At 39.2% G+C, this 26,971-nt stretch overlaps 1 protein-coding gene across 1 annotated transcript in view; it reads left to right on the top strand.

Annotated features, from left to right (window-relative positions):
* The first annotated feature begins 3,541 nt into the window (after positions 1–3,541).
* Positions 3,542–26,971, top strand: part of LRP12 (LDL receptor related protein 12) — a 51,273-nt gene continuing 27,843 nt past the window's right edge. Inside the window, exon 1 of the mRNA XM_053954222.1 lies at positions 3,542–3,768. Within this exon, the coding sequence (XP_053810197.1) occupies positions 3,690–3,768 (79 nt within the window). The 5' untranslated portion in view covers positions 3,542–3,689. The remainder of the gene's footprint in view (positions 3,769–26,971) is intronic.

The following is a 26,971-nucleotide window of genomic DNA, read 5'->3' as shown; positions in this document are numbered from 1 at the left end:
GCCTATTAGCTATGCTTTACTGTTTATAAATAATTGGTTTTTTTTAAACTAATAAGAATATTTAGAATTCCATTGCTGTCCCTCTTATGATAAACTTCTGCAAAAAACGGAAGTAAATTCAAGTAAATTCAGATGTGGTAGAGGGACTCACCAAAAAGTTAAATACTAGTACTGATTATAGTAATATTTCTTATGACTTCATGTAAAGGGAAGTTATGAGACAGAAAATAATGTGATTGGTAAAGGAAGAATACTATTTCTTTATTTAGCTGAGATCTAGACAACACCTTAAATTGTCCTCATTATCACTTTTTATTAAAATGGTGCTGAGAGGTTCCAACCAGGTCTTGGCATTAGGGAGACACTGTAAGATCTTCTCCAGTTTTACACATTCATTTTACACAGTCAGAGCAGGAATAGAAAGAAAGGAATTAAACATGGAGTAGTTTCACAATGGGCCATAAAACTGCTGTTAAATCTGTGGGTGGCATTTGCTAACACCATAGTCTGAACTGGGAGAACTGATGAGGAAAAAAAAAAAAAAAGAAGAGCAACAATGGCAAAAAGGATGTGCATTTAGCAGGAAGTAAAATGAAACTGAAGTGACTATAATCAACTCATCAGTAAAAACATAATAATGCTGCAAAGAAAAGTACAAGAGGAAAAAAAATCATATGCTGATATTGTCAGTGGGTGCCTGATAATTCTTGCTGAAGCTGCCTCAGTAACTTCATGTGCCAACCTAAAGCATCAGACAGAAGAATAACTGCCTGTAACAGCAATCTTGATTTGGTTCAAGGTGAAGCATGTGTGCTTTGTTTTATCTTCACCTGCCTTCAAATACAAAAGAAAGATGCTGTCAACATCTGTGCCAGTTTAAAATTATTCCTAGTAATAAACTTCTATTAGTCATCTTCAGATAACAGTACAGAAAAAAAAATCCAAACAAAAATGCAGTCATGATTAGAATTTCATGTACATAAAGTTATGACTGTGATTTACAACACACTTTTCAGGCATAGGAATAAAGATATTCTCCCAAAACATCAAAGAGATTAAGAAGGCTCTCAGCAGAGACGAAAAGGAGTAGCAAAAAAATGCCAAAAGTGTTTAAGACTTCTTATTTGGCTAGGAAAGAAGTTCGTAGATCTGGTGGACCTGCTAAGGGTGTTATGTGAGTAGATGTTGCTTGACATCCTGAGTGTTTTATCTGGACTACTAACACATTTTCTTCCATGGATTTAGAAGATCCGGCTCATCTCGTATGCAGGCAAACTGCTTCCTGTAGTTGTTCTTTTTCTTTAGATCATCCCTTTGGTATCTCACCTTTACTTTGCCAAGCTCATTTAGTACTGAGGCAAGATTCTTTTGCATATCAATCTTCACTCTGCATCTTTAAGAAGGATGTTGGAATTAAGCCCCTGATGCCAGGGGTAGATGCTCTGCTCTCTGTCATGAATGATCAGCCTGGGTACATGGTAAAGGGTAGCCACTTGTTTGTGCAGTAGGTTGAAAGTAGTTTTGCCAACAAAGATATTTGAGTTGTTTGGAATTGCATTTAATCTTATAATTAGTGTTGTCTTCTTTATTATGCAACTAAAATCTATGGGAAGAGAATCTTATCACACCTCTCAGTTTCAGCTGTAATTATGCTTGAGGGTTAGAAGTCCCTGTATGTTCATAGGTTTTGTGTGGTGTCTGTTCATAAAAGCAGTAATGCCTCTCTCAGAAGCTACAGACCAAACATCCTGAGCACTCCTTCAGTGCCCCATTGTTAATAACTAAAAAAAATACATGAATGAGGTAGAAAAAAAGACCACCTGAGGTTTCACTGAAGTTAGTTAGATTTGTGAGTAGAAAGAAACCCAAAAGATTGTTGGCCAAGCTGCTGTGAATGCTTTACATATTTGTATAAAACTATAGGTTGTGTATTCTTCTTCCATGAAATGTTGATTTTGTGTGCAAACTCATGGTTTTGGAGAGATGAACACTCATAGGTTCAAACTGTGACTAAAGGCCAATGTACTGAAGACTAATCCACTGAGAACTGTTAAACTCAATGATGCCACCTCAGGGTCTTTCTGGACCACAACTTCCCAGACTTGGAAAGCATTCATGCTTGGCTGGTTTCCCTTCCTTCTTTCATGACAATTATTAATGCTGAATCTTCATCCTGAAGCTCACCCTTAAATAAACATCTCCTCCCTTTCAAATGAGACATCACCCCAATATATTTCTCTTCCTTCCCAAATAGCTGTGGATTTGGAAACAAATGCAGGAGAAATCACAGAACAATAAATGAAAGGAAGTGACATCAAGTTGTGACAGAAAAAGTTATTGGAAAACATTTCTTCACAGAAAGGGTTGTCAAGCATTGTAACAGGCAAGATGTTGATTCACCATTCCTGGAGGTATTTAAAGGATATGTAGATGTGGCATGTGGGGACATGGTTTAGTAGTGGACTTGGCCATGTTATATTTGCAGTTGAACTCAATGATTTTAAGGGTGTTTTCCAACCAAAATGATTTCATGATTCTATGGAAAACTGAGATGAATGACAAGAAATAGCATAGAGCACTCCCCATAGCAATGACCATTTGTGGAGCAAGAACTCTGGTCTGACTCAACACATCTGCTTTCAAGGCGTAACTGTAAATCCTTACCAAAATAAGTTTTGCTTTTCTTGGGAATGGCAATACTTTGTTATTCCAAACAAATGGTTCTAGTCGAACAGGGTCAATAAACACTTCTCACGGTCTGCAACAGGCACGTCAAAATTAAAGCGAAATATCAAAATTGCACTGTGAATCCCACTTGGTTTTGACAACAGGTAACTATGCAGCAGGAAAACAGGCAACTGTAAGCGAACAGGAAGTGTCTCAAGGAGTTTCTATGAGGTCCATAATCTTGCATGTACAGCAGTTGCACTTTTTGTGCTCCCAAGGTAATTTTTCGGTCTTACTGTTGAAATGCAGATTTGGAGGTCAGAAGCAAAGCAGCCGGCAGCTGCCAGAGTACCCCTGTGCTTTACAGACTGCGTTTGGATTCAGGCAGTTTTACTCAGGGCGGAGAGCCAGCGCACTCAAACACCCACTGGGTTGTCCTGTGCGGGCCGGGGATCTGGGCTGCTCAGCCGCCAGCATATTTACCCTCCCTCCTCCGGACGCGGCCTCAGCATCCACGGCTGGCGGCGGTCGCCTCGTTGGGACGGGGCGCGCCAAACCTCGGCGGCTGCGGCGGCGACGGAGTGGGAGGGCAGGGAGGAGGTGACGAAGGAGGAGCCGGAGGAGCCGGCAGGGCGGTGCTGCGCCGAGCGCGCCGGCCCGGGCCCGCCCCCGCCGTCTGGGGGCCGCCGCTCCGCCCCGCTCGCCCGCCCGGCCCGCGGCTGCCGGGAGCGGCTCCATGCGCTCGTGCCGGCAGTGCGCAGCCGCGGCGGAGCCCAGCCGGGAGGAGGAAGCGGCGCGCGGGGAGGGAGGCCGAGGCCGGCGGCGGTGGCGGCTCATGGCTCGGCAGGCGGGCGGGCGGCCGAGGCGTGCGGGCCGCTAGCGCTCCCCGAGGCAGCGGCTCCGGCGGGCGAGGGGGGCGAGGCGCCGCCGGCCCCTCCTGCGGCGGCGGCAGCTCCGGCTCCGTGTCGGGGGCGCGGCGGTGGCAGCTCCGGCTCCTTGCCGCCTCCCCGCGGCCGGGTGTTATGGCCCCTTGGGGGAGCGCAGAGGGCTCCCCGGCTTGGAGGTCAGCGCAGCTCCTGCTCCTCGTCGTCTCCTGCTGCGGTAGGTACCGGGCAGTGACGCCGTCCGTCCGCCTCCGGCTCGCGGGCCGGGAGGCGGCCGCGGGGGAGGGGGAACAAAGCGGCCTTTCTCCCGGCCGGCCTCGGCGGGGTCCCCAGAGCCTCTTAGTACCGCCGCCACGGCCGGCTCGTGTCCCCGCACTTTCCCTTCTCTGCCCCCAGCCCCGTCTTCTTCGAGCTCGACTGCTCCAAAACTCGCTCCGGGGTTTTTTGTTTGTTTTGTTTGGGATTTTTGTGTGTTGTTAATTTATTTATTATTTGTGGGGGTGAATGGAAATCTCCTCTGGGAAGTCCTTAAAACTGCGGCCGGGATTCTGGGATTTGGCCCAGCTGCCCTGGGCTTGCTCTCCCGCAGATGTGCGTTGCCGGGAACTCCGGAGTTGGCGCGGGGCCGCACAAACAAGCCAGCCCCAAATCCTCTGAGTCACGAGTAATCGCTGCCTGTGCATAATAGGGATGGATGCTTGGGAGATGTTCCACGTCCGGCCAGGACGAACGAGGCCTGGTGTCGGGGCCAGGGCGGCCCCTCCGGGCCGCGGAGTCGGGGGCTGGCACTGGTGATGAGTTTGTGACACATCAGCACAGGCCCGGAAGACCTTCCAGGGACCTTTGCTTCTGCTCAGTGTATCTGCAGTTCATACCCGAATAGGATTCGGGTATATTCTTGGATATAAGCCCATCTTTAAAGCAGAACTGCTAATGGAAAATATTTGTGTAAATTTATTGAGGTTGGTTTTTACAGTGTAAAGCTGGCCCAGTAACACATGACAGATCAAAACCACAGATACTTGACAAAGGAGAGTCGTCTCATGTTTTCTCAGGAAGTTGTGTTTGTTTTATGAAGTCGAGCATAGATTGTGTCCATGGGCCTCAGGCAGGAGAAGCAGCCTTTGACACAGAACTGGGCATGTGCCTTGCCCCGAGGACAGCGACAGGGGCCCTGCTTCAGCAGTTTCTGAAGTAGATGCCTTTGCTCTAAACACGCAATTGAACACAAGAAATTGGAATCTCTTTCACTGTTAAAAAAGCAGGCTTGTGTTTGGAACATTAAGATATTTCAGATTCACCTTTGCAAAGTGTTTTGTCCGGCACATGCCTGTGCAACAACAATCAGTCCAAACTCTAAAAATGTATATGTACTACATAAAGTTGTAGGAGCGTTTCCCATTTCATATCTACATGAGTAGAAAAGTAAAGAAGGCTTCTTCAAACAAAGCTACAACTATGCCACTGCCCATAACCAAATAGTTACATTGATAAAGTTTAATTTTTGAGCAGGTGTTACTTGCATGAACAAAGTGAGGTACTGACCAGTCTTAGATGCATATTAAGTGAAGCGAAAGTGTTTCATATCAAAAGGTAAACTACAAGCACAACTGAAAAGGAGATAGCTAATGGTGGAGCAGGAAGTGGTAGCAAAAATCTCAAGTTTGGATATATTAAGCTGTTCTTCTGTTTGCGTACTTAATGTACTTAAAGAAAGTGAATTTCTGTGAAAAGGTTTTTTAACAAACTCAGTGTGCTGGTTTTATTATACTCGTCACAGAATTGAAATTAAAAGTCAAAATTATAATTGTGATATTCCTCATCAGCCTGACCTAAGTAAAATGTTTTGAACTGTGATACTGTAACTTGGATGTTAATGTCAGCATTTCCCTTACAAAAGCTTAAATCACAAACATAATCTTTGGTTAGAGAAAATCCAACCAAATTAAATTCTTTCTGGATAACGTTGTTCATAGAGCTTTAATCTAGACTTTCGAAAGTTCAGCCAAGAAGGCTTCATAAGTTTCTTCTGCCTTGCTTAGAAACACATCACCATCCATTAGTGCCACTGCCAGGAAGGAGAAGGCGCTTCTGACTTTGATCAGCACTCTGTGTCACTTCATCCTCATGAGGAATTTGTTTCTCTTAACAGTTTTTCTTAAAAATGTCTGAAGTTCTGACCAGTTTCACTGCTCAAAGGAAAGGAGCTTTATCATCCCCAGGCTATAGTATCCAAAACAAAAGCAAGCATTTACTGTGTAGCATAGCCCTTTCTCTAGCTTTCACTTTGATTTCTCCCATTTATTTATTTTGGGAGAAAAATGTGAGACTGGGAACTATGTCCTATTAAAGCATTTTACCTTCCTGTACAACTGCTTTTAGCTCTTACAAACGAAACTGATTTAGTATTGACATGAATTTGATCAAGACTGCTGTCAGCATAGATCTGGACTGTAATGTTGATGCTGAGCAGAGCCTTGCAGATATCATTATGTTAAGGCTTTGAATGCAAGTAGGCAGTGCCCAAGGTAAATGCATGCTTGGAAAAGCAATGGTGCATCACTTCAGTTGCCTTCCATTATGCAATTGCACAGCTAAAATATCTAGAAATTTCTGCTAATTAAAATACTAAATTCACCAAGGTTGTTATGTGGGCATTGAGCTCTCCAGAGAATGTTTTTCTGTTTCCCTGTAGTTGGTGAATTTTTCAAACCTTCTTTTTGATGATGACTATAATTATAAAAATTTGAGAAGGAGGAATACTGATGAGTGAAATATTGGAATAGCACCGACCAGCAAGAATTACGGCTTGGTAGGGCATTGAGCAACAGTATTTTTTGGTTTTTATTTCCAGCCTTCCTGTTGCCTTGAGAGTTTTATATCCAAGAAGTAATTGATTCTATGTGTCTCTATATAATCCTGGCCTAGCTTTTACTGGGACAAGTATTAAGACATTTCTGCTTATCTCAAAGGCCATAACAGTTATCTGAGTTTAAAACAGAACCATATGTTGTGCAAGTAATTATTTTAGGGGAAAAAACGTTGTTTGAGAAATCAGTCCTGTTCTTGAGGGAAGTATTTTTCAAACCAAAGTTCCGTGATTGATCAGCTGTAAATGAGGTAAATCTTGGAATCATAGAATCATGTAGGTTAGGAAAGACCTTCAAGATCATAGAGTCCAACCACAAATCCAGCAGTGCCAAGTCCATTATTAAACCATGTCCCTGAACGATACATCTATGCATGTTTAATGTACCTCCAGAGATGCTGATCTTATTTCTTTTTTGCTATAACATGAGCTTAGGTTAGAGAACTGAATTTCTATGTTACCATTTTGTTTGATATTTATTTAACTCTTGACAGGATGGTGGTTTATATCTGTGATGGAGCACTTTCAGGACCAGTTTGTGAGGGATTGGTGTTCAGAGCAGAGGCTGAGTTAAGAAAAGTCTCTGAGGTGGTATAGTGGAGAAACTAGGACATGCCTTCCTTTGGAATGGAGTCTGGAAGCATGGATATTTGGCTTCTTCAGCTTTCTGGAAATTCAAACTTTATGTAGTCTTAACTATATTTGTTACCCAGATATATTAATTTGAATTTCCATCACACTGAGCAGAAGACTACAGGCAATTTCTATGAAGCTTTGTACAGTTGGTAGCAGTCAGTGCAATGGTACAGTAGATGAATCTCCCTGCTTCTGACTTCCAGATGTAAATGTATGTCAAAAAAATATTTACAGTGGTAGAGTTCCAAGGTAGAAGTGGCAGCAGAGGAGGATAATTATCCTTATCTCTAGGTTGGTTTTTGGTTTGGTGGGTACCCTTGGAAGCACTAATGACTGAGAAACATGAGTGGAGATCATAAAAGGATTATTCCCCAAAACTGTGATTGAAGCAGTGTTTTATGTTAGACTACTGAGACTACAATGCTACTGATATTATTTTGTCGTGTTAAAGAAAAACATACTACCCTTATATAAGCTTTAAACCATTTAATTTTGGAATAGAACCATTCCAGGTTTCTGTGGTACAGATGTTGCTGGAAGTGTAACTATACTGTGTATATAACTCATTCTTCATTTGGTTCTAAGGGAAGACAAGTAAAATTGTCATAAAAGTTCACTTGTCAGGACCCGAACTTTACTTGCATGTCAGTTTGTTAATGATGGTGTGAATGAGGAAGAATAAATAGTTTTTTGGGTTCATTCACCTTGTTTGAAATAACAGCCTGAATCATGGAATTAAAGTCTGCCAGCCAGTTTATTCAATTTTCTAAAGAAGTTGAACTTCAAAGCCAGAACAGACTGTCCTAAAGGAATTCCTTGACTTAAAAAATTATTATATCTTAAACTCTTGAATGTCAGTGATATTTTGTGATATATTGAACAGATATATTTTACTAAGCTGTAAATCATATTATTAGTAAAACCACTGCATTTAATTTATTAGAACAGTTTTGTAGTCCTTTAAGAGAACATGTCCTAATTTTAACACTGTAGAAATTTATGTTGTCTAATAAGTTAGTCGTATGTCAACTTGTCCAAGTATGTACACATTCAAATGACTGTTCAGAGACAATATTGTATCTATAGTCAAAATGTCTGTGAGGTCATGTGGATAATATTTAAAGCAATGTTCAATCAAGGGGAGAAGAAAAAATCCATATCCTAAACAACCTCATGGCAAAAAGTTTGAAAATTGAGTATAAGGTAGTCGGTGTAATTGTTATTATACACTACTGTCAGCCAGAGAAAGAGCAGAGGTGTAATTGTAACCAGAATCATGACAGAAGCCATCTGACTCCATTCCTGTCATCAGAGCAGAGCATGTAATGAGCATGGCTTTTTCATCTGTTCTGTCATTGCTAGGAGAGGAAGAGCTCTACTGCATTGGTGTTGGAAGGACCCTACAGGTGAATCTGTTTGATTCCTTTACTTCAGTCACTGCTGTTTTAATATCAAATAGATGTAAATTGTATCAGTGTTATTTTCAACTAAGCACGAAATATTTATTGTTTTGTACTTGGTCTGGGTAAAACTTTAAATTATTATCAGTCTTGTGGTTTGTTAGCAGATCTCAAATTTTTAAATTTGTGGTTTTGGTGTATTAGGTGCATTCCTTCACACATTACATGCCTTTTACCAGATTACTCAAGTTTCCCAAAGTGTAGACATTATTTCCATACTTATTAAGTATAATTCACTAATTTCCTTACAAGGTTTTTTTAAAAATTCATGAGAACTGTTTGTACTGTGTAAATAGTGTGGTTTTGCTTTCTTAGATGTCTCTGCATTTTCTAGTTTTAATGTTCCATTTATACTGTCCCAGATAGTTAATGATTATATTAAAATACTGGAACAGCTGAGATATCTAGCTAGGCAGTAATTGAGAGAGTGTGATTTGTTGACAGCCTTGGATGTTTTTAGCTCGTATGCATTTCAGAATTACTAGCGGTGGCATTTTTGCAGTACCAGTTATTACTTGAGGTGTCTGTTGGTTGGCAAAATTGATCCTCTATAGTTCACATGGTTTTAAGAAAACACTGGGTACCAGTACATTGGATACTAAAAAATTTGGTTGTAGATTTGAGTTCCTGTGTTTATCCCCTCGGTAGAAATAAATGCTCAGAGTGGTTTATGGCAGGCTGTATGATACCATGCTCTGAAGTATTGTGAAGTATTTGTGTTGTTCTGACTATGTTCTTTTTTTGTTCCTTACGCTTGATTTTCTGCTGCAGTTGTTACTTCACTGATTATTCATTATGCAAAGCTTTACAACTGCTTTGAAATATACACTATTGATTCTTGTGAGTATCTAAGTTAAAACTACTGAATTCAGCATAATTGACAGATCAGTGCAAACACTTCAAAAACACCCTAATCTAAGTTGCGGTTCAGACTTGTTTCCCTGAACAGCTGCTTTAAATTTGGATATATGGTAACTTTTGGTACATTGTTATCGTGGTGGTGTCTTCTTATCAAGGCTAGCATATTTAATAGCTATGTACTAAATTTTTTTCCCCTGCTATTCTATTTGACACTGAATTTTAGGTTATGAGGGAATTTCTGTATATCTTTCTCAGCTATTTTGTGAGGAGCAACTTCTTCGAACTAGTCAGGAAGTTAACAAGCAAAAATAAGAGCCTCCCCAAAATTAAAAAAGCTTACAAATAGAGCATGCTTTGAAGGGGGGAAGGGAGTCACACAAAACCACTTGGTTTAGTACCTTGAGTCAAGGTGGTCTCTCACTTAAGCATCTTGTGAGTTTTAGTACTTACAGGACTTTCCCAGATACATTTACCTGGTTGCGGAATTTTTTGTTGTGCAAGAAAGCTCAACATGCTCACACTTAGTAAATCATAAATTCCACAAAGCAATGAAAGTGAACTAGTTTTGTTCCTCTGTGAGTGAAATATTTGAACTATATATATTGGTGGAAACTGCATGTTTCACCCATCTGATTGTGTGTAATTCATGACTACCCTTTGCTTAACCTTGCAGATGTTTACTCTGCTAAGTGGAAGCCCCTGGGACTGCCTGTGGGTAACCAGAGCAGACATTCAAAGTCAGTTGTAGCCATATAACAGTAGAGTGGTCCTCTAACAAGCAGTGTGAGGACACTTTGGCATGTGGTAAAAGTCTGTAATGAAGTTGCTTGTATTTAAAAGTCAAGAAAAAATTAGTCTGCTAGAGGGTCCTGTAACTTGGTTTTATTACTTCAGCTTTGTATGCATGTATTGGGAGATAGAGATAAGTCCCTCTGTAAGTACAGAAGGATTGTGAGAATAGTTCTTTTGTGGAAAAAATAAGATTTTCTTCTAATTTATATAGCATTACTAGAAATAATTTTGTTCTAGTCAGTGATGTATCTTAAAAATTTAATGATCCTACTCATTTAAAGAGCTGTTCCTTTAGGAAGAACTTTTCAGTAACTGAAGGTAAGCAGTTTAGAACAGAAAAATGAAGTCTTGTTTCATGTGCCTTGTAGTGGGAAGGCACACACATTCATATGCTTTGACTTCTAGATTTTAGCTGTATATGAATTTTCATAAGACTTTGCTTAATGCCTTTTTTCCTATGCTTCACAAAGGGTATTCAATGAATTGGTACACCCTGGTAGGGTGTTTTCCTTCTATGAAATTGTATGTGATAGGGATATTGTAGTAACTGGGACTGCGATAATGAATACATCACATGCAGTAAACAAATCCATACATATGTGCTTCTCTTATCACATAGATTTAAGTGGAGTCTTTAACCTTCCCTTTCTTTATTTCCTGCACATAGAGTTCAACAGAGTAAGTTTCAAACAGAGATTCATTTTAGAGTCCTAATTAAGGTGTTTGTAATATTGTTATTTACTTCAGCCTGCTCTTCATATCACTGAAGAATTGCATTTTTCCATTTGCTGTCTTCTAGAGAGGTGCTTAGGAAGAGTGCACAGGGATTTAACTAAAAATGTGTTTAAACCACATTGAAATATTTGTAACTGGACTTGAGAGAATACATATTTCATTTTTTCCAATTTGTAATTTTTTAAAAGTATGGAGAAAGAACATATGTCCTTTCCACGATCTAAACATCAGTTAAAATTATCTGAGAGAGATGTCTACTCTTAAGTCAGGAAGATGAATGACATCAGACACATGACTCTTGATCATAGCAACTTGCAGCTGGAAGCACTGACAGGGATGGATTTGGGTGATTGTGTAATTAGCAGAAATAGCTTCCCTTGTCAGGGCACCTCCCATTTGTCATGTTTTCTATCTAAAGGTACTGAACAAGCAGTGAGTTCCATGACTAAAGTTCAGCTGTGGTTGGATTCATGAAGACAGGAGAGCTGTGATGGCAAGGGAGGGAAAGATTGGGTTGTCTTGTTAAGGCACATTCACAGCTAAAGGTGGCAGAACTGTTTTTCAGAGTGAAATAGGAGGCCAAGATGTCTACAAGAACAGCTGTTTTTGAAGAGATTGGGCAAATAGAGGGGAGTAAAGGAACCATCCTTTTATTTTGAGGGTATTATGGTGGCTGAGTGAGCATCTAGTCAGTCTAAGAGGTTGCTCTTATGGGCAAGGAAAAAAAAAGGGGTTGAATGCAGAAAGAGCTTGGAAATTGCTTGAGGTCTTGATCTCTGGCTATCCAAGTATTCTCAGGCAGAGAACGGGACATTACATTACAGGAACATTAGATTCCTGCATTTGACCTGTATTTTAGCAAATAAGTGAATAAACAAATAGAGATCTTTGAACATTCTGTAATTCAGTGAATGGCTTTCATCAATATTTTTAAACTTCTTTTTTTGTGATCTCTTTTCTGGCTGATACTGGCATTTGGTATTTCTGCACTCCAGCAGCTTTACTGCAGGATGTGCCTGGGAGCTGCATGTTTATAGAGTCCAGTTACTAATGACCTACCTCCCTGTTGTTGCTGATCCAGCTAATGCTGTTTCCAGTGCCTGTTGCCTAGGTATCATCTAGCTTGTCTTACTTCAATTCCAGATTTTAAATTATCTGTTATGTCTGTCATCTATGCACACTGTAACAAAGCCTCAGTAGTATCACAGTTCTCATGTAAATGACAATCCAGTATACCACAGCTGAGTGATAATGTTTTTAACCTCTTTTTAGGTCCACAATACTGGCTTTCCAGTTTTCCTCATCCGTTGTGGAAATGTGGGACAGTACACAGGCCTTGTGCCTTTACACTGTAGATGGGTAAGGCTTGAGGGAAAGAACTATACCTTTGTTGTCTTGCTGTAGTGAGGAGCACAGTCCACTTTCCCCACTGTCAGTTGGAATTGCAAAGCCTTGTGTGTGGAACTGTAGTGGGCTGATCCTGACTGAACACCAGGCTCCCACGAAAGCTACTCTTTAACTCCCTTCTGCAACTGGACAAGGTAGAGAATGTATAACAAAGGGTTAGTGGGTTGAGATAAGGTCCTTGAGAGAGATCACTCACCAAATACTGTCGTAGACCAAACTATAGAGTTAGAAATAGACTCGAATTAGAGATATTAAGCGAATTTAACAAAATTGGAGCAGGAAAATGAGAAGTAAAAACAGACCTTAAAACACCATCTCCCACCCTTCCCTCTTTCTCGGCTCTACCTCATGCCCACCAGTGGCACAGGGAGACAGGGAATGGGGGTTAGGTCAGTTCATCCCTGCCGCTGCTTAGGGAGAGGAATCCTTCTTCTGCTTCAGTGTAGGGTTCCTTGCGATAGAGACTGCTCTCCATGAACTTCTCCAGTGTGAGCCCTTCCCACAGGCAACAGTGGGAACTGCTTCATCATGGGCCATTCTTCCTTGAGGTGCAGTCCTTAAAGAACAGCGTATCTAGCCTGGATTCCCCACAGGGTCACAAGTCCTAGCAGGAAACCTTCTCCAGTGTAAGCTTCTCACTCCACGGGTTGCAGATCCCTGCCAGGAGCCTGCTCCAACATGGGCCTCCCTGGTGCCACAGACTCCTCTCAACATCCACCTGCTGCAGTGTGGGTCTCCTCCACAGTGTGGGTCTCCTCCTCCTGTGGTCCTCCATGGGCTGCAGGGGCACAGCTGCTTCACCATGGGCAGGCTGCACCATGTTCTGCTGAGGAATCTCAGCTCCAGTGCCTGGAGCACCCCTCTTCTTCTCCACTGATCTTTGTGTCTTCAAAGTTGTTCCTTTCACATGTACTCACTTTGGTCTTCTCTGGCTGCAGTTACATCTGCACAATGACTTTTTTTGTTCTTGAATAAGTTATCACAGGCTTTACCACTGTTTCTGATGGGCTTAGCCTTGGCCAGCAGCACATCTGTCTTGGAGCTGGCTGGCATTGGCTCTCCTGGACACAGTGGAAGCTTCCAGCAGCTTCTTGTAGAAATCCAACTCCTGTAACCCCCCCTGCTACCAAAACCTGGCCATGTAAACCCAGTATAGGTGCTTTTAGGGTCCATGAGGAGTTTTCCTGGTATAAGAAATCCTATTTTCTAACTGTGCCAATTCATAGGAGCAGCAGTGTAACTGTCCTACACAGTGATGGCATCCTTCAAGTCAGATCTGCCCAGAGAGTTAAGGTCATTGCTGGGGAGTTGAGAGACATCCTTCTCTCCTATGGAACAGAAAGTTTTATTGGTGCTTGATACTGACTTTTTTTAAGTATCTTGAAATATTCAGCTGTTAATCAGTCTAAAAATGTTAAGTAAAATCATGGAAGTCAGGAATATGTATGTGAGAATTAAGTAAATAGTCTGTGTTTGACTTCCTTTCACCAGTTTTCTGAAACCATCCATATTTTGCAGCTTTACAAAGGAGGTCGGTCTGAAGTCTGAGGTAGCAGTTTAAAATATTGGTCATGAAGGACTTCAGCATAAAATGCAAAAGCTTTCAGAAATGATTGATGATTAAAATAAAGCTGAATTTAAGTTTTTAATCTGAGGTCTTACTTACTGACCATACTATGCATTTGGGAGCCAATAAAGTGCTCAAAGCACCTAATTTGAAATAAGCATGCACAGTTTTTCAGGCGTATGTGTTGCTCAACTAAAATGATCACACCAAACAATTTTTTTTTGAGGGAGATGAGACACTGTGATTGCAAAGAGGTCTGAACTAGCTCTAAACTTGTTTGAATGTAGTGTATAAATTACTGCTATGAACATAAGGATCATGGTGTTAGATTTCTACTAAACAACTCCTTCATGCCTGTACAGAATTAAACTGTACTTTAATGTATTTTTGAAGTGTCTTGATGAAACCTTAGTTTATTTAGACAGATAATCAGAGTTTAGTTTGCACTTTATGGGGTTCCATTGTCCCGGGAATGCTTTTCTCCCTATATCTGGAAATCTGCTCTTGAACAGGAAGGATATGCACTTAAATTAGCCATATACTTCATTATATAAAGGCAGATAAATAGGAATTTGAACATGTAGGCATTATGTCTGACATTGTTCTTGTACTTGTCACCATGCTGTGTCACATTTTCTGCTATTTTAAAATTCAGTGCCTCCCTTTAAAAAGGCTGTAGGAGCAAGTGCTGAATTTTGTTATCAGGTTGGCTTTTAATAGAGTGAAATGTATGTAAAATGAAAGTATTTTTTTACCCTTTATTTTACAGCTGAATTAATGCATTGAAACCTAATATACCTGTTCTCCTCTTACAGCTACACTTCCTAAGAAGGAAAGCCATAGCTATTGGAATGTTAGAACCTTTAAGACGCAGAATAAAGTATTACCTGTTGTAGCATGATCCATGATCATTTAAAAAAACCCAAAACACTGATTTGTGACGCCTATACAGTGGTGAGGACAAAGGCCAACAGAAGTACCATCTGTGTGGCTGCAGTAAGCCTAACCAGTTACCTTCTGGGGACTGAACCAACTCAAGTACTTTGAGTGAATACACAAATGTCTTGAGAAATCACATTGTCTTGGTGCCCTAACACTGATAATGGCAGATTCCTTCTAAAAGTTGCCATGTAATGTCAGTGCTGAGCCTCTGAGTAGTTCTGCAGATGATCCAGAAAGAAAAGCGAGTAGATAGTCAAGTGGATTACAATCAGAGTGAAGTATGAATGGTGTAAGAATTTGCAGGTATGCTGTCTTCACATCTGCTTTATTACAAACAAGCCTTACTCTTCAGTTTTGTGATCTCTATCAACTTGAAAATTCTCCCTAATTTTAGAAAGTTGTATATGTATCTATCATCAGTAACAGATGAGGAATGAAAAACTCTGGTACAATGAAATATTCCAGGTTTCCTTTATACTTGTTTCCCAGAACTGAACCTCTTCTAGAGATACCCTTTTTGTTTCTCAAAGAGCCAACACACAGCAAAGCCAATGCCCTTAAACTGTGACTTAGTATTATTATTAGTTAGACAAAGTTACCAGTAAGGAATTGTAAGGGATGTAATCTGCTTTCATCAATGCAAAAGTGTAACAATGCTTTTCATGTGCATTGAAAAGAATCTACATCCAAAAGAATACAACTGCCCATCAAATTTGGTAAATGGTGTTAACATAAGAAAGTAATACGTTTTTCACTTAGCTCTTTTTCCAAAGCAGTCTTCATCCCTTTCTTAAAAAAACCACTTATTTTCAGGCATATACAGGTTGAATCTGAGTGTCCCAGCAAATGGCTGTTGTTTCTTTCCCTAGCTGGCCATTAACTTCACATGTGCTTCCTCTTTATAAAAGAGCATGTATGTACCTGGTGGTGAGTTGCTGGTACTGGACTTTCTTCTTAAAAATAGGCTTACTCCAAAAGCGTACTATAAACCTGACTTGCATCTGAATTTACTGTGCTTCAAGATGTGACATGGTTGGTAGCAAACCTTCAATAAATATTTTTGTTTTAATATATTCTTTGCATTGTGTCCTAAAAGCTCTTTATTATCTGAGATTTAATTATTAAGATACACTAATACTGACAGTATTCCTGTAAATGTGTTGAGCAAAGTAGAAGCTGAAGCACAGAAAATAAGTAGCTGTTTCATGGTTGTGCATGTATAGAGTTTGTTACTCCACATTTCTGATCCTATACTGATTCTGTGTGAGTGAACTTGGGAGTCTTGCTTTGGCATCATTTGAGGCAGAGTCGGTGTGGGAAAAGGCAGACTTATTAAAGGAATGTGAGGCAACAGGAGCGTGACTTAATGATCTGAACTCCTCTGCAGAGAAGTCTCAATTCTCAGTGTAAGCAGATTAATCTGGCCCTTAGAGGGAAGACAGAGAATGAAGAGTTGTCCTAAATTATTTAAATGCCAACAGCATCCTTCTGGGAAATACCCAGTTGCTGAGTTTTTGTTGTGGAAGTGGAAATAGACTACTTTCAGAACAGTATATGTTCTACTTTATTTAAAACTCCAGCTCCTATCCTTGTCTGGTTTTACAGATATTACTAACTACTGATTTCCTCTCATCTGCTGGTTAGAAACACAGTCTATTGTATATTTCAGCTGTGTTTAAGTGAGTGGATGCAGAGTGCTTTAAGAGGTTTAGTGATGATCTGCTGCTGGCACTTAAAGAGCTCCTTCAGACCACATATATTTTCTTGGAAGCAGAGGTAGAAAATTCTTTATCATGGATTACTGTATTCTTTTTGGAGTCTGTTACACTTAGTAAAAAATCTACAATGAAATCTCTGTGTTAGAATACATAGAGAAGTGTAAGGTTTTTTTTTCTTTAAATTTTTTTAATCTGGATTTTTGGTACTGTTACTCTTTTGCCAAACGTAGAAATATTCCAAAGCGTTTGGAAGTTGTGGGGAGTGTGCAGATGTACACAACTGAGTGATCCACAGGAAGTGAAGCTTGAATTGATAGTCACATCATTGAGTAACAGTGAATATCCTCAAATTAAACAACTGAACTGGCTTTTGGAGGATGAAGTTATGAAATGAATGGACAAAGGAGCAGGCAGTTACTATGTAACTTGACCTTCAGTCATCTGGTGTTAATCAGAATCATTCTTGCCAGGGTTTTCCACAGGGAGAGTCAATTTTTGTTTTATATTATCCCATATATTTTAATAAGTTTTTTTTAGGAAGCTGGATTGCAGAAAGAAACAGTTGTTTTAAAATATCCTTAGGAAGTTAATGACTTGTGTAAACAAGTAGTGAGAGTGTTTTTTGATCAAGAAAAGTGTAAATCTGAAGAGCTTGTGTCAAAGAGATGAGAGGTGTACTAGGTGTAGGGATAGCATACTGGAAAGTAATTATAAATGTGAATGTAAGGGTATATGGTGATAAGGATTTTGGAAATACCGGTTAGGTGGCATTCTCTTCTCCAAGGTGTTCATTCCTCTTACTGTGTTTAAACCTCTCTTCCTATTTGTGCTTTTGTCGTTGGAAGCCTGCCCTAGAGCAAATGTGTGTGTGTGCTACTGGTGGCTGCCTGCTTTTCCCTCTCTGGGGAACTGATGGTTTGGTAAGGTTTTTCAGAGCACTGCAGTGTGATGTGCTTTGGTTTTCCCAGTGCTCATCCCCAGTAGGCAAGTTTCTTTGAACCTCCTTTCCTAGTTCTGCTGGTGGGACTGGCATGTGGGTGAGCCTGAGAACAGGAGTATTAGAAATGGGCAGCCTCATACTGGCCCTGTTGAAGCTGAGGGAGATGGTATGGTTCCAAGTATGGCTATGTTTCAGTGAAAAGAGGAAGCTTATTTCTTTGTCATTCATTTCCATAGGCTTTTCATTCGGTTGGTAACATTAAGGGGGAGTGGGCCAATTCACACCTCTGTAAACGCACCTATTTCAACTACCTAACTTCTGAAAACCTCTTTGCTCTTTTGAATTGCAGTGAAGTTACATCTAAAACGTGATGGTTCAGAGTGTAATGTACCACCACATTTGAGTTAATTTGACTCTGAGATAACCATGTATCATGAATTTTATACATGTTTCCAATTCCTTGCAAAGCACTTTGATAGAAATTATGGTTCTGCTGCCCAGGACTACAAGGATGTAGTTGACAGACGGATGGCAATATCTGTGCATATTTAAGAAGGAAATTTGGATGTAGTTCAAATTTCATGTTACAGAATAGAACAAAAGATTCTTGAATGCTTAGAGCTACTGTAATATAATAAAATTTGGGATTTTGTGACCCATAAAATGTGAGACTTTGTTACTGACTACTGAGAGTAGGCACAAGAAAGTGCATTTAGGGTCATACAAACAAGCCTTCATTTGTAAACTGTGGTATCTGTGAGTAATTGTGATCTTTGAGTTTCTGTCACAAATACTTGCTATGTAAAAAGCCAAAATCAGAATCCATATAGCAAATTACTTGTGTGTCTACTTTAACACATTTAAAGTTTTTCAGGGGTAATTTGTAAGTCTGGGGGATGTAGTTTGACAGTGTGATATTAAAAAGTCTGTTTTGAAACAGACTTTGTTGTGTTCTCTTCAACCAATGTTATGTATACTATAGCTGTCTTGAGGTTGTGCTGTACTCTGCTGAACTGCAGCTGCCTAAACTGTCTATCTAGTCAAATGCTTATCTAGTTCTACAGAAAGTATTTTATTTTTCTTTATTTTGCAATTTTGGAGTCATACTACTATCAACACTCATGTTTGTAGTCCCTGATAATAGAAGATTATGTTTATCTTTTCTAACAACTGGGAACCCCCATGGCAAGAGAGTGTAGTACCCTAGAGTCCTGTGCAATATGAGAAATAGCATTCTGGCTGTCAGAAGTGCACTTGTTTCCAGTGCATAGAAAGGTGGTAATGTTAACTGTCCTTACCTTACAATTACTGTATTAAAAGTGTTTTCACATAATCTCTCTTGTCTCTGTTACTACCTTCAGGACAATCAATGTAATTCAGGATTTCCAAATATTTCATGAAAGGGACAAGCCTTTCCCTTTGGTGCTCAGACTTTTGTAAAAATTCTGGAAAAAATTGTCTCAGTGATTTGGGGGAGAGAGGGAAGGTGATGAACAATAAGGAGATAGTTGTTAACCCAGGATAGCTGTATGTCAGTTCTGTTTCTCTTGGTTTTACTCTCCCGTTGTTCTGTGTTTCTTTAGTACTGATAGCTTTATCACTTATGAACATTACTCAAGCCTAGTCATTCTTTCCTATGTGCTTCCCACTACCTGGGTAGTACTGTCCATTGGAAACACAAAGCCATCGTATGTGCTTTCTTTAACCCCACCTGTCTCTGCTGTGCTTCCTGTACAGCACTGCCATTTGATTATGTTTTGGAACATGGTGGGCTGAGATTTCCAGTTTTTACAAAGCAATGAGTTCTGTGAAGCAAGAGTTGTTTTTCTTGTTTGTACAGTTCCTGACACAATAGAGCTGTAATAATGAGAAAAGCTTATTTGTACTGTTACAGGAAAAATAGCCATGCAGTGGTATGTTACTGTATCATGAGCCAAGTAAAGAAGAGTCCAAATTTATCACAAATCTATTTTGAAAATTTATTTCTAACATACTCCATGGTGTTTGAAATAAAACAGGTGTACTCATGCTCATGTGTGAGGTACAGCACCAGAATTATTCTTGCAGGACAAGAATCACAGGATTTATAGCAGATAGCATGGGAGGGAAGGAGGAAAAAAGGAAAAGATCTTTTCAAAGAGAGGGAGAGAATTTGGGTCTTAGTGATGTGCATCTACTTGTCTGTTGGTTTTAAAATTTTTTGAATACTTAGAGACAGCTTCTAGACTTTTTAAAAATTATCCTTGAGGCTCTCAGGAGTTTCCTATTTGGAATCAATGACTTGAATCAATGCAGTAGCTATAGTGGAGTTTTCTCAAATAAGAATATAGATCTTTCATAGATCACTGGAGACAAAATAATTTTTACTAAATTATAAATTTTATTGGCCATTTCTCTTATCATGTTTGCTCTGATGAATCAAGTCTATTTGAACAAAAGAATCTAAAAATATCAAGGCTGCCATGTACAGAATTCTTTCATGGGTGCTGAGTGTACCCATTCAAGTATGTGCACACATGTTAATATTAGGAGTATGCCTTAGCAATTTCAAGATCTGATTCTTATTTAAAGAAGCTACTACTCTGAATAAAATCATGTCTTGCAGGCCATCTATTAATGTCTTTTTTTATTTGTTGCGATTCATAGTACATTTTGAGGAATGCAGTATATTATGACTAGCAAGTTACAGCAAGTTCATCTCTTATTCTTCCTAAGTCCTGAGGATATTAAATAAGCAGCATTGGGTAGACAACTCTAGAAAGTTAGTGCAGCTAATTAATAGCCTTTCCTATCACAGCAATTGAAATTTCCCAGCTGACATCGTTACAGCAAGAACTGTGTCAATTCAGTGTCTTCTCAGTAGCAAGAACAGAAGCTCCTACTTGGTGTGGTTGCCTTGAAACTTGGTGACATCTCCACTTCTGTCTGCTGAAACTAGAGCAGATCAAATAGCTCATAATAAATAATGAAATTAATTTTGCACAAGGTTGTTTGCATGCTATTAACAAAAAGCATTGTTTCACAGATGTTGAAGGGACAGGCAAAAAAGGTGCATTGCCTTAGGAGCTCTTTCCCCCTTTGGCTGTGCTTTTCACACTGGATGCACAATGGGTGCAGGGTTGCACTATGCAAGGTTACTTCTACACTTTAATTAGTTCAGTGAAGCATTAACAAGAGACCAAGACTGTGTCTTGTGTTACTGGAAGGTAGCTGGGCAGATAGCATGACATGTGGTTTAAGTTCAGTTTCAGTGTGAATAGGTGCGTGGGGTCTAAAAACTCCTGTTACCAGACTATGCAAAAGCAAGTCTGCACAAGTCTGCAAAATTTGTAGTTTCTGTGAATTTCTTTCATAGATTAAAGGAAACAAGTTTTCTTGGGAGCTCTGCAGTGCTTTTTAATTCTATCAGAAAGAAAATGAAACACATTAAAAAGTATAAAAAGTTGTCAAAATCAATGTTTTATTTCTACTAATAAGTAGCAAGAAGGAAAAATATCCTCATTTGAGGATATTTTCTTTCCTAGATGCAATAAATATGCAGTGGTTTTATGATTTTTGTATTTGATATGTGTGCAAAGTGTGCTGTAAATATACTGTTGCTTCACTGCCCTTCCCAGTAAACTGCTTGCTTTCAAGTCACTTACGTCACTACAGTGAATTCAGCTGGGATGTGTTGCAGTTAATTCTAATTTATTGTTACTGTCATAAAGGTAGAGTTGAAGCTCAGCAGCACTATACCACTGACTCCAGTATTCCCTGGTTTGCTCAGGCCAATGTTCCAAAGAGAATATAGCAGATCTGGAAATTACGGTTTGATTTTTGCTTCAATCAGAACCATGAATTCCTCCTTGATCTCTGTCTGGATTGTGACATCTTAGGCATTCTGCTGAATAAAGACTTGAAATAAATTGATGTTGTAGCTTTATTTTTTGAATCCAGTCAGCTTTCTGTATTTTGAAACTGTTATTCTCTGGATGTATCTTATGCCTTTTTTTTTTCTTTTTTGTGGCACATGACATGTAGGCTCACTAATAAAGGTGCAGCAGTAGAGCAGTGTTTTTTCCTTCTTTTCAGAAACCCTTGTGATTCTCTCCCACCCTCCAATATCAAGTACTCCTACACTATTTTAGTCTTTTTTGGAAAAAAAAAATCAGTTGTAAATCTGAGTCATACTGTAATCTGAAGCCAGAAGCTTGGATGTTCTCTGGGTTACTGGTAGAGATTCATGGAGTAATAGCAGGTTATATTTTCATTTTTTCAACCTTATAATAGGTTTTTGATAGTTGCAGTTATTATTTATGAATAATGATTTAATTTCTTCTGTTAGCATTTTTTTCAGGATGGTACAGGCCCAAATCATGAAAGGAAAAGAGGATAACCATCAGTATTATATTTTAAGAATATATGACCTGATGAAGTCCTGCTGTTACCATCTAACTTGTGACAGATGACAAATCTGTTTGTTTGTATGTGGTTATGGGGTTTTGATTTTAATTTTTTAAAATACAGTATACCAGCTCTACATAGATTGTTGTGTGCTAACATTTGTTCCTGTACTTACACAGAATTAAGATGAGAAATAATTTAGCATGATGAAAAAACAAAACAATTTTTTTTACTGCAGCCGTAATTTAAAGAAACCAGTAGGTAAAAGTATGAAGCATGTGAAGAATGTGAATCAAATTAGCATTGCTCTTCCCTCTACTATGTAAGCACTGTGCAGCCCACACATCAAAATTTTCCCCTAGTCTGGCACTTCTCAAATGTGACGTAGTTAAATTCTGAAATGCGGTTTCAGAAAATGATAGTTACAACTGTTCAACATGAACAAATGCACTAAGCAGTTCTTTCATAAAATAACAGAGTTTTAATAATTTAAATAGCTTTTTAAAATATCTAGAAGCGTGGGTCTTTTTAGTTTTTTAAGTAATATAGCAGTGGACATTTCCAAATAGGAGGGCAAAGTGTTAGATTCAAATTAGTGATAGGGTCTAATCAGTTAAGAATAGATTTCTAAGCCTCATGATGGACATAGCTCATATAAGGACAGGTAGGCAGTATAATCTCTCTTGCTTCCCCTGCTAGTTTGGATCTACTCCCTTTTCCTCTGATTTCTTCAATCTTTTTTGTTGAGATTTAGTTGTAATTTAGGTGACTGAATTCACTGTTTGAATTGTTTAATTTTGGTTTAATAATCTGTGTTTTTTCCGACTCTGTCTAATGTGAAGTGCTGTGTTAGGTTACCACCTGAGAACATGTACAACGTTCAGGCAGTGGTCAGTCAGGTAACCTCCTTTTGTACCTGGCAGGGCAGAAGTAGGGTAGGGTGTGACATGAATAGAACTACTTATGTACTTAAAATCAGGACTCTTGTTGAAGCTGAGCCAGTGTCTCTGCTAGATTTCCATTTTCCACTGCTTGCTGCCAAGTATATTAGAGCTGTCTATAAATAGTTTGTGGAATTTTTGACTGAGAATAAAAAAATAATGTCAGGTTCTTTTCTGTCCCTGCCTTTTCAAACAACTGAGAAGCTTTAACTGTTTTTTTGGTTTTGGGTTTTTTTTTTTGTTCTGAAACTTTCACACAAAAATCCTTAAGTCAAATTAGTTTAGCTGCTACTTTAAAATTATGTGTTTTAATGGTAGCAGACTCAAAATGCAAAGAAGAGTGGAAAGTGACTGGAAAGCCACACTTAATGGTGCAAGAATGTGAATTGTTTGTGGACTGCAGCATCTTCCAGACATTTGCTTGACGTTTCCTGATGGTGTTGTGGGTTCTGTTTTAAGACTCCAGCATCATCTGGCTGGCAGCATCTATGTGAAATTTGAATTATGCTAACATCTCAGATTATAGGGAATTCTATGCAATTTCTTATGTGTGTTGCAATGGCATTCACAACTGGTGTAATATTAGTAAATAATGTATGCAGTGCCTAGTGAATCCAGAATGAGAACTTGTGTGGTTTACACTGAATGGCTGCAGAGGCTGAGCTTATTCCTGAAATTGAGGTGGAGCCTCCCTGGCAGCACTGGAGCTGTGGGGAGTAGAGGACATGCCTGGGGTGTGCATTGGTACATCCCCTGGCAAGAGGGATTCGTGGAGCAAAACAAATTATGCTGAAGACATAAGTTTGTGCTATATGTTTCTAACGAGTTTTCTTGGTCTAGGTCTAGTGTGGCCTAGAAAACTCAGTATCCATTACAAGTAGGAGCATGTCTTCTAAAAGAAATCCAGTTTGTTGGTTCCAAGGCCCCAGTGTAATGTGAGTGAAAGCACAGGAAGTGGAGCAGATCAGGCGATTCAGAAACATGTCCCTTACCTGAAACAAAATATTAATGTAGACAAGTCCCAAGTTCACACCATAAAACTGTCAGGAATAAAGGATGTATTATGTTTCGGTAGAGAAGCTAATAGATTTGTAATTTGTAAATTCAGAGCATTCACTGATGAAACAAACTTAGATTTTTAGAGAATGGGTTGTAATAGTTAATTTTTGAAGAAAGAATGCAGACTTTTTTTAGGTGTGGAGTAATGACAATGCTAAGAAATGTAAAAGTAGTAGGACATTTGTCTTTGGAGATTTTTAATTCAGTGTTACAAGTTATAAAGTATCATCATAGAATGGCCTGTGCTATTAAAGGACCATCTATTTCACCTGCTGTAGGCAGGGGACTTTCCACTAGACCAGGTTGCTCTAAGCCCCATCCAATATGACCCTGAACACTTCCAGGGATGGGGCATTTTTATGGGGAGAAAACTTCTCACCAGCCTCAAAGTAAAGAATTTCCTCTTGGTATCCAAACTAAGCCTGCTCTCTTTCAGTGTGGTCATGCCCTCTCCAGCTCTCTCTTATAGGACCCACACTGAAATAACCACAGCTCTCAGCCTTTCCTAGTAGGAGAGGTGCTTCAGCCCTCTGATCACCTTTGTCGCCCTACTTATGGCAGTAAAGGTAGGTCTGATGTTCATTCAAGTACTGATTAACTTTTGAACTTAGGCTTTTTAGAGCAAATGTGGATTTGGAACCTTCACGACTGTTTTATTCACCAAGAAATGAATCAAAACCTGTTTTTCAAAAGTGTCATGCAACATATACACAGTTCCTCTGAGAGAAGGAAAGGACAGTGTGGGAGAGTAATTAAAAGAAGACAGTGTTAGACAAGTTTTGAGTATACAGTGCATACTTTCAGCAGCACCATACCCCTTATTTTATACCCAGGAATAATTGTCTAAGCATAAAATGGTCGATACTTGTTGTTATAAAAGGTTAAAAAAAAAAAAACTAAAACCTACATAAAACTATTCAATTGCAGAATTAATTCTTTAGTTTTTGTCTTAGCTTACTAAATAAAGTTACATCACAGTCTAAAATGAAAATGATGTCATATAAAATAACAGTATTGAGTATTATAAGCAAATTCTGTGCTTTATCTGCTTTTACAGTGAAATTTTATGTGGTTATTTCTGGATTTTGTATTGTTAAATATTTAAAGAAGCCACCATTTCAGTATAGTTTCATCTGTTAGTCATTTTTATTCTTTATTAAAGAAATTACCTAAGCCACTGTAGTGTTTGCATATACAACACTTTCTCAATTCCTCTGAACATTGGTCTTCACTCTTTGAAATTTTAGATACATTAACTGTATCCTCTTTGTACCAGATGTTCTTCTGTTACTGGAATTTACAGTAAAGGTTGTCACTGTTGCTCTGCTTGTCTTCAGTAGAAAATTCTGACTGATGCCTGTATGACAGTGTTTCTGTGTATTGCATGTGTAATTTTATATTAAAATAAATGGTTGTTTAATCCATCCCTCACATAAAGGATACTTTGCATCTTGCTGCACATTTGAAATCTGATTTACAAATGATCACCTGAAATTCTGATGACCCCAGTACTTAACCCTAAGGAAATAAGGAAAAAATTAAATAAACCTGATTAGTTAATGCCAAACTGTTGGTTTAAAAATAAATAATATAAAATTTGTCAATAACTCTTCTGGAGATTCTTCAGCTACACTGGAGATTACTGATCAGTTAATGCCTAAAAGTCAGTATCATCCCTTCTCATGATGCTTTTTAAATTGCCTTCTATTATGAGTTGCATATTGCCCTTTGTCAAGGAAGTAAGCAGCCACTGGGTGTAGGACAAAAACTAGTGGTCAAAGTGCAATATATTATGTAAAAAGTCAGCGAAGACAGGAAAATATGAGATTACTGTGGTTTGTGAAACTTATTCTGAGTAGTTGATCCAAATACATATTGGTACACAAACTAATTTTATTTCATGCATATATCTAATAGAAGGGATGTAGTGATCGCAAACTAAACTGTCAGAAGGCAGAAAATAGTAAAATGGTGGTACCTGTAAAAGCTGGGACTGGTAGTGTAGAAATTTGGGAATGATACTGCTGCTTTACTTTTTTACTGGATATGGAGATATTACAAATGGTTACCTGACTTCAGTGGACTGTGTGTTCTGAGCTGTGCCACACCTTACTTTGAAGCATTCCCGGTAGCAATAACCCCCTATTTCATGGACTGTTCAGCGGCGGGGGGAGGGGGTAAGTTTCAAGCTATTCAAACTATTAGACTGCTCTTATTTTTTTTTCCTTCTGCTCTACTGTTTGTTTCACTTTCACTTCCTTCATTCATGTAGTTTGAAGCGCATATGCAGCTCTTCCTGTCTTCTGAGGAAGAGAAAATTTGAATTTCTGTAGTTCGATTTAGCAGTGGTTGGACACCACATGGTACACAGATAGAAGAAAAACTACAGGATAAAACTTAATTTCTGAGACTGTGGATTATAAATGAGGAAAAAACACATCTAGTCCTTTTTGCACGCTCATGTCCATCTGAGATTGCAGAAAGTAATTTCTTTTGGTACTTTTGGTACTTTCAGTATACTGACTACTGATCCTTTTGCATTGCAGGAGAGCTTGGCAGCAGTATGGCCATACACCTATGCATGTGTAGCTCTTGGCTGTGGTTACAGCTTTAAGCTCCTGCAGCTGATGCATTTTATTCTAAATGCACATTAGTTTAACAAATATAAGGAAAGCATTCAAGAGATGAGGTTGTAAATGATGAGTCAAAAGACTGAGAAAGCTCCTAACTGATTTTTTTTGGCTCATTCACTGCAGGTGGCCCACAAGTAAGTAATCCAATAAAGTATTTTGGGTTACATACTGAACTAATGCTTTTATCATAGAATGGTTTGTGTTGGAAGGAACCTTTATAGATCATCTAGTTTATCTGAAGAAGAGTAGTAGTACTTGTTTTTCTGTTGGTCTCCCACATGCCCTGCTCTGGGCTGTAACATCATAAGCATGGATTAACCATAGGCGTGGTAGGCAGGCAGTGGCCTTTGCCACTTTTCTCTCACAGGCTTGGCAGAGGAGCCTGGCTGTGGTTCAGCAGGACACACGCATCTTCAGTGGAAGCTTGTTTCTGCTCAGCTGTACTTAGGTGCTTGCAGAAAGTGGGCCACTGGC

Source organism: Vidua chalybeata, chromosome 1 (genome assembly GCF_026979565.1).
Source record: "Vidua chalybeata isolate OUT-0048 chromosome 1, bVidCha1 merged haplotype, whole genome shotgun sequence".
Taxonomy (NCBI): Eukaryota; Metazoa; Chordata; class Aves; order Passeriformes; family Viduidae; genus Vidua; species Vidua chalybeata.
Note: the sequence above shows the minus strand (reverse complement) of the source record. Positions and strands in the feature narration are given on the sequence as shown.